Raw genomic sequence first — 16,166 nt, forward strand, 5'->3', positions numbered from 1 at the left:
TTACATGGAAAACAGGTGCGTGCAATCAACAGAAACACAAACAGGTGGGGATTATGACACCTGAAGACCAAAGAACACAACAAACAGGTCAGAGAAAAGTTGTGGAGAAGTTTAAAATCGAGAAGCCCGTGGCGCCATTGGACGAGATGTAGAGACCCACTGCTCAGGTGGGAGTATCTGTGGAATACTTTATGCACTCAATAAATCTAGCCTTAAAACATTCAGCCATGAGAAGTCCTGTTTGCAGAAAAACATTTGTGAGTAGTTATCCAGTGTTCCTTCCTGACTGATCTTGTTGGTAACCTTACTGGGGGAGGAAACGGAACCCGGAAAAGGATTGGTTGGAGGCAGGATCTTGGCGCGAAACTTCGATCTGAAAACGTTGGTCTACTTAGAACCCCACAGTGGTAGAAATTATTTACTTTTGGAAGTGGCAGTAAAAGGCATAAACTGGTATGTGAATGGTTCAGAATGGACACACAGGAGGATAATATGGACTTTGATGAATGGACGCCAGTAAGTAGAGGGAGAGGACGCGGAAGAGGTAAAGCAGAAGAAGGGAAAATGTTAGACAGCCAAAGGAATAAAAGAGAGTTGGAAGAAAACAGTTCTGAAGAAGAGAGAGTAGTTAGGAGGAAAATCGGAAGGGAAGAATGTAAAATAATATTAAAGATAAAAAATGAAGAAGAAAAAGAGAACCTGAGTCCTATTTCACTATCTAGAGAAATTAAAAAAAAGATAGGAGATGTTGAAATGGTGAAGGTCTTGAGAGATGGAAATATACTGGTGGTGTGTAAAACTGAAGAACAAAGAAGAAAGGCTTTACAAGTGGAAAACATTTGCAAGAAAACAGTGACAGAGAGGAAGATTATAGGAGAAGATAAAATCATTCGGGGGGTAATTTATGGCATTCCTATGGAGGAAGATATAGACAAGTTAAAAAAAAGCATTGTTGGTGCAAAGGTAAAAAATCTCAAAAGACTGACAAAAAATGTAAATGGTGAAAGAGTAGGAAGCCTGTCAATTTTAATAGATTTTGAAGAAAAGGTGTTGCCACAAAATGTTAAAATAGGATATCTGAGTTTTTCTGTGAGGCCTTTCATTCCTCCACCACTAAGATGTTTTAAATGTCAGAGATATGGTCACATAGCAGCTGTCTGTAAAGGAAAACAAAGATGTCCAAAGTGTGGAGAAGATCACAGAATTGAAGATTGTGGGGAAGAAGTGCAGGAAAAATTTTGCAATTGTGGAGGGCAACATAGAGTTACATTCGGGGGATGTGAGGTAAGGAAGAAAGCAAAAGAAATCCAACAAATTAAAATGACTAAAAACATAAGCTATGCTGAAGCAGTCAAAAATGTACAGAAAGAAAGATCAAGGGATGAAGGTCAAATTAGGATTCAAGATTATCAACAAAGAAAAGTAGAATCAGAGGAAAATGTTACAATGTCTGTGGAAAAACTGATATTATTCATAGCTTATGTCATTAACTGCACTGAACAGGCTAAACACAAAACAGAAAAGATTAAAATAATAGTCAGAGGAGCAGAAAAGTTCTTAGGGTTTAAAGAAGGATCTTGGGAAAACATTAATAAAAAGTTGGAAACAGATGGGAGGCAAGGAGGAACCCCAGCTGATAGAAATATATGATAATATTACAGTGGAATGCAAGAAGTTTAATAGCTAATGGACAGGAATTTAAAGGGTATATAGATGGAATTGAAGAAAAACCAGAAATTATATGTATACAGGAGACATGGTTAAAGCCAAACCTAGATTTTGTGTTTAAAGGGTATAATAGTATCAGAAGGGATAGACAAGAAGGAAGTGGAGGAGGATGTGGAATATTTATAAAAGAAGGGATACAATATCAGATATTAGGAAAAGGCAAAGAGTTAGAATATATAGTAGTTGAAATTTACAATAAAAAGGAAAAGTGTAAAATAATAAATTTTTATAATCCATGTAAAATATTATCATTTGAGTTGATGGATGAATTAATGGGATACTTAGAAGGAAAAGTAATCTGGTGTGGAGATTTTAATGCTAACAGCACATTATGGGGAAAATGTAATGATAAAAATGGACAAGTTATTGAAGAAATAATGGAAATAAAACATTTGGTATGTATAAATGATGGAAAAGGAACAAGAATTAATGTAAAAACAGGTACAGAATCTGTGATTGATTTAACATTTATAGCAAATTGTTTAGCTAATAACTGTGAGTGGGACATTGACAAAGATACAACAGTAGGTAGTGATCATTACCCCATTAAAATCATAACAGGAATATTAATAAATAACAGGAATACAGGATTATATAAAAGATGGAACTTTAATAAGGCTGATTGGGAAAAATTTAAATATTTAAGTCAAAAGAAATTGGAAGAAATAGATGAGTCAATTGATATAAATAGTTTAAATATAAATATCTGTAAAAAAATATTACAGGCTGCAGAAGAATCAATAAAAAAAGGAGGAAGAAAGAACGATAAAAAAATTGTGCCATGGTGGACAAAAGATTGTAGTGAAGTAATAAAATTAAGAAATAAAGCATTTAAAATGTTAAAAAGTAACCCAATTTATCAGAATTTAATTGAGTACAAAAGAAAGCAGGCAAAGGTAAGAAAGATCATTAAACATACAAAAAGAGAATATTGGAGAAACTTTTGTAATACCGTAGGGAGAGAAACAAAAATTGATCAAATTTGGAAAACGATTAAAAGAATGAAGGGTATTAGAAAAGAATATGGATATCCTATATTAAAAATAGATAATATAACTATAATGGAAGATAAAGAAAAAGCAGAAATATTAGCTAAAACATTTAGTAAAATTCATAGTTCAAATAATATTAGTGAAGAGGGAAAGAAAGGTAGGGAAATCACAAAGATGAAATATAAAGAATTAATGCAAAATAATGTAGATACAAATAAATTAATAAATGAACCATTTACACAAGGAGAATTGAACTTTGTAACCAGGAAAACAAAAAATACATCACCTGGAAAAGATCAAATTTACTATACGATGATAGAACATCTTAATGACAAAGCAAAAGACAAAATATTATAATTATACAATAAAGTCTGGGAGGAGGGAGAGCTGCCACAGAGCTGGAAGGAAGCAATAATTATTCCAATAGCTAAACCAGGAAAAGATAACACAAAACCAGAAAATTATAGACCAATCGCATTAACATCAAATATTTGTAAAATAATGGAAAAAATGATTAATAATAGATTAACATATTATTTAAATATTAATGGATATATATCTAGAAATCAAAATGGGTTTAGAAAAGGGAGAAGCACAAATGACTCTGCATTATGTTTAGAATATGAAATTAGGAGAGCACAAATAAACAAAGAAAATGTAGTAGCTGTATTTTTTGATATAGAAAAAGCATATGACATGATGTGGGTTGAAGGATTATTAATTAAATTAAATAAAATGGGTATTACTGGAAAAATGTTTAACTGGATTAAAGATTTTTTATCAAATAGAACAATACAAGTAAGAATTGGTCAAGAATTGTCAGATAAATATATAATAGATAATGGTACTCCTCAAGGAAGTATTATAAGTCCGTTATTGTTTTCTATAATGATAAATGATGTATTTAAAAATATTGGTAAGGACGTCGGTTGCTCACTATTTGCAGATGATGGAGCTATATGGAAAAGGGGTCGTAATATCAAATTTATTGAAAAGAAAATACAGGATGAGATTATTAGAATAGAACAATGGGCAAATCAATGGGGATTTAAATTCTCAGTAGAAAAAACAAAAGTAATGGTGTTTACACAGAAAAGGAAAAGAGAAAATATAAAACTAAAATTATACAATCAAGTTTTAGAACAAGTAAAAAATATAAAATTTTTAGGTATATGGTTTGATGAAAAAATTATATGGAAAGTACATATAGAAAAAATCATAGATAAATGCAAAAGAATATTAAACATTATGAGATGTATGGCTGGTATTGATTGGGGAGCAGATCAAACATCATTAAAAAGAATTTATACAGGATTAATTAGATCAAATATTGATTATGGAAGTATAATTTATGGATCAACAGCAAACATTCATCTTATAAAATTAGACAATATACAACATCAAGCTTTAAGAATTTGTACAGGAGCAATCAGAACCAGTCCAATAGCAGCACTTCAGGTAGAGATGGGAGAGATGCCATTAGATTTAAGAAGGAAACAGTTAGCATTAAATTACTGGATAAATTTACAAGGCAATAATCCGGATCATCCCACACGTGATATTTTAAAACCATGCTGGGAAAAAGAAAAAAAACAAGTTAAGAGTTTTGGTTGGATTATCAATAATATAGCAGAAAAATTTCAAATATATGAAAAAGAAATAAGTTTAATGTTGCCTTTGCCAGTAGTGCCACCGTGGCTGTTACCAGAAGCAGTGGTGGATATGGCATTGATGAAAAAGAAAAAGGATCCAAAATGTAGATTAGATTCAAGTATAATACAAGAATATGTAAACAATTACTATCATTATGTCCAGATTTACACAGATGCATCAAAAACAGATGAAAAAATAGGAGTAGCATTTGTAATACCAGAATTTAAAATAAAAGTAGGAAAAAGAATTACAGATGGATTATCAGTATATTCAGGAGAATTATTAGCCATATTGTTAGCAGTGCAGTGGGTGGAGGATATAAAACCATTAAAAACAATCATTTGTTCAGACTCAAGTTCAGCATTATTAAGTTTAAAACATAATCATTCAGAGGGTAGACCAGACATTTTGTTGGAAATAAAACTTACTTTATTTAGAATACAAAGAATGGGATTAATATTAGTGTTTTTATGGGTACCAGCACACGTAGGAGTTGGAGGGAATGAGAAGGCGGACAGGATGGCAAAGAAGGCAACACAAAACAACATTAGCTTTATAATAAATATTAGTAGGTCAGAGGCAAGAAATATAATTAAACAGAGAATCAGGAAAGAGTGGCAAAAAAGGTGGGATGAAGAAAAGAAAGGAAGATGGTTTTACAGAATCAACAAGATAGTAGGAGAAGTAAGAACAGGAAGAAGGAGTAGAAAAGAGGAAAGATTAATTACAAGATTAAGACTAGGACATACAGGACTTAATTCTACATTGTTCAAGATAAATAAATATAATACAGGAAAATGTGATTATTGTGGAGAGGAGGAAACAATAGAACATGTAATATTGAAGTGTCAGAAATATGAACAAGAAAGAACAATTTTAAGGAGAGAATTTGTAGGTATTAAAGAAAATTTTATATTGAGAGATACTTTGCAAAGAAGTTTAGGTAGCAAACATATTCAAATTATAATTAGATTTTTCAAAAGCACTAAATTAATAAATAGAATTTGATTGTTGTAATAGTAAATAAGATTTAAAACCATGAAGAACCACACTCCATACCAGTCGGTGGCGGTAATGCACATCTTCAAGTTATTTGCCAACTGCCAAAAAACAACACAGAAGAAGAAGAAGTCCTGTTTGCAGTCTGTGACAAGCCATATATGAGACACAGTGATCATCTGGAAGAAGGTGCTCCGGTTAGATGATACTTGCTAAACACTATTTGTGGCAGTATAATAAAACCTATAAATATCACCCTTTGGTAACTGCCTCATGCATTGGGGCTTTCCATCCAATCTGACCGAGCTTGAGATAATTTGCAGAGAAGACTGGTGACAAAGTTCAGTTTCTGGATGTGCAAAGATTTGCTGTTGTAATTCCAGCAAAACAGATTTCTCTACAAAGTATTGGCTTAGAGAGGCTGAACCCAAAAGTAAGCCATACTTTTCAAATATTTGTAAAGATTTTTATACACCTGTATCATTTTCCTTCCACTTCCCAATCATAAGTTCTTATTATTCTGTCACTTAAAATCCCAAAGAAATACACTGAAGTTTGTGGTTTTAATATGACAAACAGTGAAAAAGTTAAAGGGGTATAAATTATTTTGCAATACACTGTACAAGTGCAATTAGATGATATCCTGAAATACTGGGTTCCATCAAATACAGTTTTGGTGAAACAGGGTTGAAGAGACTCTGCAACTATTCTCATTTGCAAATCCAGCTGTTTTTACTCCTAATTATCCTTGCCTAAATGGTGCATTTAAAGCCTGTTCTCATTTGTACTGATCATTTGGCCTGACCTTGCTGTTTTCATGAATTAACTAATCTCACTTCTCTATATGGAACCCAGTCGATGCCAGCACTTACCCAGGACCCTGATTGACCAGAACGCTGGCTGGAGCTGTCACATGTTCGACACAAAATAGAGGGGGGGGTTACATGTCGCACTCAGGCAGGTGAGAAAGTGCCTTAAAGTGAACAGTTACAAGAGCCACTGGATGAGACTGACTTTGCAACCAGAACAGGACAGTCGTTTAATGGAAATTTTACTGCTAGAAGGTGATGCAGGAAAAGAGATGGTCTCCACAGAACAAGCCTACAGGCGAGTTTGTTCCTGTTATCAGCATCAGGATGAGAACCGGGACGCGGAGTCTCTCATTGTAGTACCGGTCAGTTGGATCTCACTCATTGCTGACTTACTGTTTTTAACTTTTTTTTGTTGGCATGGCACTTGACAGATGCCTAAGAGAAGTTTTAATGAGATTTGTGTGTTCACTTTCCCTCTCTAAAGCGAGGGGGTTGTATTAGTTTCTAATCTGTTGCACAAGCAAGTGGGACTAATTAAGCGCTGCCCTAAAACATGCCGATTAATGCGGTAGGTGTGAACAGCTATCACTCTTTTTGGATCAGAGTTGTACTTATTGTATAATCTACATATATCTTTCTTTTACAAACAGTTCAGGTACAAAAGTGACAGACAAATAAGGATTTTGTTCTCACATTCACCTCTAGGTCTTTAAATATTCATTGCTGCCCTTCTTTTATACAGATCTAAGCAAACTTGCACACAAATGAGAGGAACTCTAGTATTTTGTTTAGTCTTTGAGAAATATCATGGGACTGTGATACAACCTGTGCTATTTTCTTGTAGATGTTTTTTTATTTTTGTTTGCAGTTGACATCAAGAGAACTGTTGTTTTTTTTAATCACATTGTATTGACCAGTTTTAAAGTCTTTAATGTGTCTACCTCAATCAAACTGAAAGCAGCATTAACTTCGAGAGAAAATGGTTATTTTGTTTTGTTTAAGTGCAACCTGTCTGCCAATTATGTCACTATATTACACAAATGTTTGCTTGTTTTATTGTTTTGTGTTACCAAGTACAATTTCACAATTTTTGCAGAGTAATGATGACTGATTTATTTGATCAGTAAAATTATGTGGTGTTTGGAGAATTAGAATATATCCATTTTGTAACCGTTAGGTGTTGTCCCTTGGTGCTGATGTGCTGCCTGAATACAAGCTGCAGGCCCCACGGATCCACAAGTGGACCATCCTTCACTACAGCCCCTTCAAAGCGGTTTGGGACTGGCTCATCCTGCTGCTGGTCATCTACACGGCCGTCTTCACTCCCTACTCAGCCGCCTTCCTTCTTAATGAAGCAGAAGATGATGAAGGGTCTTGTGGCTACACCTGCAACCCACTTAACGTGGTGGATCATGTGGTGGACGTCATGTTCATCGTGGACATCCTCATCAACTTCAGGACCACCTATGTCAATAGCAACGACGAGGTGGTCAGCCACCCGGGTCGCATTGCACAGCACTACTTCAAGGGCTGGTTCCTTATCGATATAGTTGCAGCCATCCCATTTGATCTGCTCATATCCCACTCTGGGTCACAGGAGGTGAGAATAAACAACTTTACTTTGCTGCCTTGTCTGTTTACGTTCTGGTCTATATTTGAAGAAGATACAACATTAAGAAACAAAATCTGTTTTTAATGATCAGCACCCACAACAATTACAGGCTCTCCAGATTGAGATGCGTAACAAAATAAAGTAAAATCCAAACTTTTCAAGTGCATTTATTCCATTGGGCAAAAATCCTGCACATTTTTCTGCAATTTCACAGGGAATACAATTATTGGCGCTCCTATAAAATAAATGCAACTGACAATATTATTTTGTACATCCTTAATTTTTCCAAGTTAGTGTCAGAGTATTCAGGAAATGTTAATAAGAAATCCCGACTTCTTTCACTGGGGTATAAATATGACACGGTACAGTGGTCCAAATTCTCTTAGTCACTCTTCAGAATGATGAAGGCAAGAGAACATGCTTTTTTGGTGGTGCATATGTGTGTTGATCTTCATAAATCAGAAATTGTCTGCAGGAAAATATCTACTCACCTTAACCATGTCTACTGGCACAGCAATATCAAAATTAATTAAAACGTCTGGACCTGTGACAAACAAGGTTGGACCAAATTTATCTTGCCACCACACACAGTGAGGATGATGATAAGGTAGGTTAACAATAACCTAGAAAGCTCACTCGCTGCCCTAAAACTGCAGGTTAGAGCTGCATCTTGTGCTCACCAAGTCTCTTTAACAACTAGACCCTGTCTACATGCCAGCCGGTTAACCGAAAAGCATGCCAAGAAAAAGCTTTTTATGTCCCACCATCACAAATGTGTGGAATTTGTTAAACTCTACTGGGACTTTAACTGAAACCATACGCTTTTGTCAGATTAAACAAATCTTTGAGCCTTTTGGCAACAAACACTCCAGGTGAGTCTGGCTTAAAACAAAGAGAGTCCATAGCATCATAAACTCTGGATGCCTCTGCAAGTAAAGTGAAAATGGGTCATCATTGGGGCATTTTTATTAGCAAAATAATGATCCAAAACATGGGTATGGTCTTGTGTTACTTGGTGTCTCTCAGCAATTTTTCAGCAACTTGAGCTTACCACATGCATGCTAAAACTGTTCAGCTGGACAAAAAGTTAGAACTGCATGATTAGCAAATAATTTTCTGTTCTAACTCTAACATGACCTTGCTTGTACCAGCAGACGGAGCCACAGACTCAAACTACTCTGATTGGATTACTGAAGACAGCCAGACTTTTGAGGCTGGTGCGAGTGGCAAGGAAGTTAGATCGTTACTCTGAATATGGAGCTGCCGTTCTTTTCCTCCTCATGTGCACATTCGCCCTCATTGCCCACTGGCTGGCCTGCATCTGGTACGCCATCGGCAACGTGGAGCGCACAGGCTCCGAACGCATCGGCGGCATGAAGATCGGTTGGCTTGACAACCTGGCTGACCAGATAGGGAAACACTACAACACCAGTGACAGAAACTCAGGCCCCTCCATTAAAGACAAGTATGTCACAGCTTTATATTTCACCTTCAGCAGCCTGACCAGTGTGGGATTTGGCAATGTCTCACCCAACACCAACCCAGAGAAGATCTTCTCCATCTGTGTCATGCTCATTGGCTGTGAGTAAAGTGGTAAAGACTCTTTTGGAAAAAAAACACTTGTGCAGTGTGAATGTTGGTAGCACTACATAATACAATCCGTACTTTCCTGGAATTTGGACGTTACATTTTAACCACGTAGAGGTTATTTTCTGGAACTTTTCTGGAACTTACCAGGTACGTTTTTTAAATCTGGTACTTTCCTAGAACTTTCATGGACCTTACTAGGTACTTTCCTGGAACTCAGAGGTTACATTTCAATAACTTAAAGGTTATTTCCTGGAACTTACTGGATACTTATCTGGTATTTTCCTAAAACTTTTATGGACGTCCTGGAACTTACTAAGTACTTTCCAAAATTTTACCAGGTCCATTCATGGAATTTAGCAGGAATTAATGGAACTTTTGTGGACCTTGCCAAGTACTTTCTAAAAACCTACCAGGTACTTTCTTCAAGTTTTTATGTAAATAATCCGGTACTTTCACTGAACTAACTAGTTGCTTTCATTGAACCTACTAGGCTCTTTCATGGAACCTTCATGGATACTGATAAGGTTCTTCAGTGGACTTTAATGGAATTTATCAGCTGCTTTCCTGAAGCTTAGAAGGTAGTTTCATGGAACTACCTGGTATTTTGATTGTAATTTAACCTTCCAGACATTTTCATGGAACTTTCATTGAACATACATAGAATTTGCTTACTTCCATGAAAGGTCCACGTAAGTACCTGGTAAGTTTTAGGACAGAACCTGGTAAGTTCCTTTAAAGTTCCATGAAGGTAAATTGTAGGAAAGTTCCAATAGTAACCTCTAAGTTCCTGAAAAAATAATCTATTAGTTCCACAAAAGTACAGGCAGTATTATGTTGTGCTATCAGAAAATTTTAAATCAGTTCACATTTATTTGCTAATTTGTTTATTTTTGCTCATTTATGATTTGCTTTCATAGAGTTAAATGTTTATAAAACCCTAAAACATTATCTGGATCAGTAGTTCTCCTGGCATTTTAACAGTAGTCTATGACTGATATAAAATGACATTCATATACTAACAAAGGGTTTTGTATTTCTGTCCCGTGTCCCTTTCAGCTCTAATGTATGCCAGCATCTTTGGGAACGTGTCTGCCATTATTCAGAGACTGTATTCTGGCACTGCCCGGTACCACACTCAGATGCTGCGGGTCAAAGAGTTCATTCGCTTCCACCAGATTCCAGGAGGCCTGAGACAAAGGCTGGAGGAGTACTTTCAGCATGCCTGGTCCTACACCAATGGCATCGACATGAATGCTGTGAGCGATTTTCAATTACAAGCTCATATGAGAGCAGAGTTCAGCATTTAGGTGGAAGTCTGTCACTTTTTGTTAATAATGCATGTGAAATATATATTGTTGCAGGGTTCTTTTTAATACAATTATTCACTTATGAGTTATCATTTTGGTTCTTAACCATTTTTTCTAATGTGACAAAGTTATTTAGTGGTGTCTGGAATTAGATCCATTTAGTTGCACATCCCTATTTTTTTTTGTACACTGTATCCTACATGTCTTGCATGTATTCTGCATGGGATGTTATGCTGTGTGTGTTTTCCTGGAAGTTAGAGCACAGATCTGGTAATTTTGTCCAACTCGAGATAAGCTTGTTCTAGTTGTAATTCAGTAAAAGTTGGACTTGCTCATTGTTGCGGTGCTAACTACTATTAGCAATGAAAGGCAAAAACAATCTCCCAATTTTCTGCTTCCAAGCACTAAAGGATCGTGTTCATAGGTAGAGGTTCTACAGTACTATGTTTCCTACTGATTAATTTAGATACAACCCATCAGAAGTGCGAATAAATAACTGCAACTTCAAAATTGTAGTTATGATTGCAGGCTTTTTATATGTGTGACAGTCATATTGAAATCGATTTTGGGAGCATTCTTGTATTTCAACTGGGAACCCTAAAATAAACATCTTCCAAGTACAAATAGAGCACAGCGTTAGACTTTTCTCCTTTGCTGTTTTCCAAATTGTTTATTTGGTATAATTTAAGCCTTTTCTGAGGTTAAATTAAATAGTTCTTTAAGTAAAGAATTTTTTAAACATTTAGGCAATAGTGTTCAGACTAAATTTAATCTTTTAAACAATGTTTTTTAGGTTTTTAATCCATATTCAGAGCTTATTGGATCATGTAACTACAGATCCAGAAGTTTAAATGTGACTCTTCTTCTTTTGTCATTTTGTACTGAGACCATTTTGTCCTGCAAACGTAGAAAGTGCAAGCTCCATTTGTTAGGGTTCCTACAAAAAGTTTAGAACGCACACATTTTGCTTTTAGTGTTTTCATGGTGAACATATTTTAAAATTAAAGAGAATTTAACAGTGTATGTGTCTTCCTGGTGTCAAAATATGTCCAGAAATCAAATGATTATTTTGGATATTTGAATGCAGAAACATACATTTATTATAAGCATTTATGTTGCACGCAGAACATTGCTTGTAAAGCATTTTTTATAGTAAAAAAGTATGTTGTGTATTTTGTAACAAGGATGCATTACACTGTCTGGCATCTATTGCAGCTCTTGCTGGCCTTGCAGGGATTTTTACAGTCCATTTATTGCATTAACTTGCATAACTAATTTTGCTTGACCACAGTGTGTTTGCAATGTTCTGTTCTGCTGTGTTGACCCAGTTTTCCATCATTTGTCCTTCACGTTTGTATCAAGGATGATCCTTGTGTTTTTACTAATGTGCTTTCAGTAAGCCAGGGGGTATAGTTCAGTGGTAGAGCATTTGACTGCACATTAAAAGGTCCCCAGTTCAAATCTGGATGCTCCCTTAATTGTGAAAGTTCTTTACTGAAGTTGTCGACCTACTTTCTAGTAATGATGTGCTTCAGAGAGTGACCTGGCTAGCCAAATTAATGTGAGAATTGAAAATCAGTAGGATCTAATGCCCTGACAAATTGCTCATGTTCTTTATCCCTGGGTTTTGTTTCCTCTACCAGTTTGCACACATAGAAGACTTGATTTTAAATTACACTGTGACAAACAGCACCTAATCTCAAGGCCTTTTGTTTTCTTGCAGGTCTTAAAGGGTTTCCCTGAATGCCTGCAAGCTGACATTTGCCTTCATCTGCACCGCAGCTTGCTGCAGAACTGCAAAGCTTTTCGGGGTGCCAACAAAGGCTGCCTGCGTGCTCTTGCAATGCGATTCAGGACGACCCACGCTCCACCGGGTGACACCCTTGTTCACAGTGGGGACATTCTCACAGCAATCTACTTCATTTCCAGGGGGTCAATAGAGATTTTGAGGGACAATGTAGTGGTGGCCATACTGGGTGAGCTGCAGATATTTCAGTCACATATATTTCTAAGCAATGGACTTTAATGTCATTCTGTCATGTTTTTTTATTTTTTTATTTAACACCTCTAGCCATAGCGCCATCTGAGCCTTTACATTATAACAGCATGCATTTTCTGTGTTGTGCAGCCAGAGGTGTTTGGGCACAGCTCCATTTTCATTTCACAACCACATTGATCATCAATAGGGCAAGCACTCAGATCCAGGCTGCCTAGGTCACTTCTTTCATAGCCACGTTTGTGAGGACTGTTAATTAGTTCTGCTGCAGATCAGGGTGGATTACAGGGTGGTTTTGTATTTAAAATTACATTTATAAATCATTGTACTCACTACTAAAGTGCTGCTTTACCCAGTAACTAAAGCATTTTGCTGTGATTTTTTTATTTTATATTTGCAGGAAAGAATGACATCTTTGGTGAACCAAACCATGTTTATGGGAGGCCAGGGAAATCCAACGCTGACGTTAGGGCTCTAACCTACTGTGACCTTCACAAGATCCTGAGGGATGACTTGCTGGAGGTGCTGGAGATGTATCCTGACTTTGTTGACACCTTTTGGAGCAATTTGGAGATTACCTTCAACCTAAGAGATGTGAGTACCACAAGAGGGAAATGTCACTCATAACATAAAAATTATTTTATTACTAATAAAGGTTTCTCTTGAACTTACTGAATTATTCTACAAAGGTATATAATATGAATAAATGGTGAATCTAAGGGGAACTCCTGAATCATTTCTTTATATTTTGATTCCAGTGAGCCACTCTTTCTTGTGATCTTTTAAAGTTTTTCTGATCAACATTTTTTTTCTGGCAATTTTTCAACGTTTCTTTTTCAGACTTTGTGTACTTTTTTGCTTATTTTCAGTACAGTATCTGACCATTTTCAGGGGATTTATATTTTTATATATTAAGGCACTCAACTCTAACCAGTAAATCATTCAGGCAAAACAATTCTTCCAAAGTCAAGGGATGAACCAATTTTGTGTTGACATAAAACAGACACTTTAGCAAAAATCCAGTTTTACATGAGTCTTATTCTCTCCTTTACTAGTAGTCTGTCATGAAGATAAGATTTGTTGTAATTTCTTCAGCTGACCCAATGAGAAGTATCAAAAGAACATAGTTTGAAAGACCGGAAATAGGATCTTAACATTGGTGAGGTAGAAATTTGTGTTTTAGAGTTGATACCCAAGAGCTATTGTGGCACATAGTAAATTATTAACTAAAGAATGATACGTCTCTCAGATCCTGTGCATCAGGTCTTTGCTGACTTCTTCCCTGTGTCCTACAAAAAGGTTTGTGCGCTGTAAAACTTCATTCTCGGCTCATATGCTTCACCATTATTAACCCCAAGGTGACCTTTTGAGCTCTTCTTTAGAAAGCTCTTGATCTTCTTCATATCATCTAAGTAAGAAAGTATAATTGTTTTATCACTTTAGAATCTTAGCAAATGTTTGTGAATATTCTTAACCACGAGCATGGTTGTTATGTTTGTACAGAAGAATAGAAAATACAACTATATAAATTGTATTTGCTCATATATAAGCCTATGTACACACGTAAACGTAGAAAAAGGTCCACTCACCACATTTAGACATAAAAGTCTTCAACAGGTATGGAGATTAACTGTTATACATTGTATGTCTTCCAGGCCTAAACAAAGTGTACATTTGTAGCAAAATCAATGAAAAACTACTTAGGATACATTCACCAAATATCAAAGAAATACGATGTGATTGTTAAGCAATGTACCATTTGGGTTTTGAAATGACTGAAACTAATATGACTCAGGCAGACAGAATAAACCAGCCAACCCCGAGCAGGAACTCTGAGTGTGGCTGCCGACTGACAAGGCATCGGAGAAGCTCCCTGCGGCGTCGGAACAGGCCAGGTGAGCGATGGGAAAGACATTTCATCTAATTGTTTGTCTCCATCATCTCCTAATGTGTGGTTTTTATCCACACAGATGGGATGGATCATGAGGACTCCTACCCAGATCAGTCGCGTCTAACAGTAAACCACCGGCGGGGAATGGTGGCAGGGACTCATTGGGAAGATCTCTGCAGCAGTGCCAGTGTTTGTTCCCAGTCTAGTGATGAGGAAATAAAGCCTGCTCAACACAAAGGGGAGCTGTACGTCCATGGGCCTGACACCAGAGACTACCAACCTTCAGTGGTCAACATCCGGCCCCACTGTGGACCTGCTCTAATGGGACAGGCTGTGGATCTTGGAGGCTCTCCATACTCAGGTACCAACAATGCCTTCATCATACGGTGCCTTGCAAAAGTATTCACAGCCCTTGAAGTTTTTCACATTTCTCAGGTTATAACCATAAACTTTAATGTATTTCAGTGGGATTTTATTTAATAGACTGACACAAAGTACTGTATAATTCTGAAGTGGAGGAAAAGTGAGGCATTGTTTTTAACAATTACAAATCTGAAAAGTATGCAGGTGCATTTGTCTTCAGCAACTCTGAGCAAATACTCTGCAGCATCCCCTTTCACTGCAGTTTTAGCTGCAAATCTTTTGGGGTTTGTCTCTACCGGTTTTGCACCTTCGCCCAAGTCTCAAGAATTGTGTAGCGTCGTCTTCCAGAATTGCCCTTTCCCCACATCATGATGCTGCCACCACCATGTTTTTTTTTTGTTGGGAATGGTAGGAACATGGCAATGTGCAGTATTAGTTTCACACCACTCTTAAATTTGTTGTTATTACTACAACTATGTGCTTCTTTGTGTTGGTCTCATTAAAATCTACTGAAGTTTGTGGTTTTAATGTGACACATTTGAAAAAATTCAAGGGGTAAGAATCATTTTGCAAGTGTTTAGTTTTCTGTAATTTTTTTGTCTAAATGTAAAATAATTTGGAACATTTTATTAGTTGAGACGTTTTATTCAAGAACTACAAAAGGGGATATAAATGTTTGCATGCACACAACTTCAACCACAGAAATAGAATGTAACATTAAACCAAATCAAATATGTCATATATGTGCAAAGGCATATTTGACATATAATGTACAGAAGAGTAAAAGTACATTTTAAATGTAAATTTGAAACAAAAGAGTGAAGACAGCATTGTTTTTGTTTTCTGAAATTGTGCAGCAGCGCCCCCTATCAGCATGTCAGGCTTGTATGGCTACTGGTCCGACCGCAGATCCAGCCAGCTGTCAGAAAACCAAAGAAGGCAGTCTGCAGTGAAAGTTGGTTTTCAGCCTTTGTTCTGTGCTGAGGATCGCCCCCGGGAGCTTGAATCAAGACTGGAGATCCTGCAGGCTCAACTTAACAGGTACTGTGGATCTGATCCAGGCTTTAGAATGAGAATGAAAATAGTTAGGGGGCATCCGGATTTGAACCGGGGACCTCTTGATCTGCAGTCAAATGCTCTACCACTGAGCTATACCCCCTGCTGTGTGGTGTGGTGTGTCAGTATGCAGTCACATTTTCTCTGGCTTACATCTACTATGTGAT

General features: G+C 36.5%; 1 protein-coding gene and 1 non-coding gene across 4 annotated transcripts in view; one reads left to right on the plus strand and one right to left on the minus strand.

Moving 5' to 3' along the window:
• The window catches only part of LOC124863834 (potassium voltage-gated channel subfamily H member 6-like), a 41,815-nt gene that overhangs the window by 22,227 nt on the left and 3,422 nt on the right, over nucleotides 1-16,166 (plus strand). The window contains exons 7-14 of one of the 3 annotated variants that reach the window (XM_047358344.1): nucleotides 7,362-7,784; nucleotides 8,948-9,377; nucleotides 10,443-10,642; nucleotides 12,417-12,669; nucleotides 13,090-13,283; nucleotides 14,485-14,584; nucleotides 14,660-14,941; nucleotides 15,801-15,984. In XM_047358344.1, the coding sequence (XP_047214300.1) occupies nucleotides 7,362-7,784; nucleotides 8,948-9,377; nucleotides 10,443-10,642; nucleotides 12,417-12,669; nucleotides 13,090-13,283; nucleotides 14,485-14,584; nucleotides 14,660-14,941; nucleotides 15,801-15,984 (2,066 nt within the window). The remainder of the gene's footprint in view (nucleotides 1-7,361; nucleotides 7,785-8,947; nucleotides 9,378-10,442; nucleotides 10,643-12,416; nucleotides 12,670-13,089; nucleotides 13,284-14,484; nucleotides 14,585-14,659; nucleotides 14,942-15,800; nucleotides 15,985-16,166) is intronic. The other 2 variants (XM_047358346.1, XM_047358345.1) reach the window with 2 other exon arrangements.
• trnac-gca lies at nucleotides 16,031-16,102 on the minus strand. Its single transcript has one exon. It is a non-coding gene; the product is annotated as a tRNA-Cys (tRNA).

This window comes from Girardinichthys multiradiatus, chromosome Y (genome assembly GCF_021462225.1).
Source record: "Girardinichthys multiradiatus isolate DD_20200921_A chromosome Y, DD_fGirMul_XY1, whole genome shotgun sequence".
In the NCBI taxonomy this organism is placed as follows: domain Eukaryota; kingdom Metazoa; phylum Chordata; class Actinopteri; order Cyprinodontiformes; family Goodeidae; genus Girardinichthys; species Girardinichthys multiradiatus.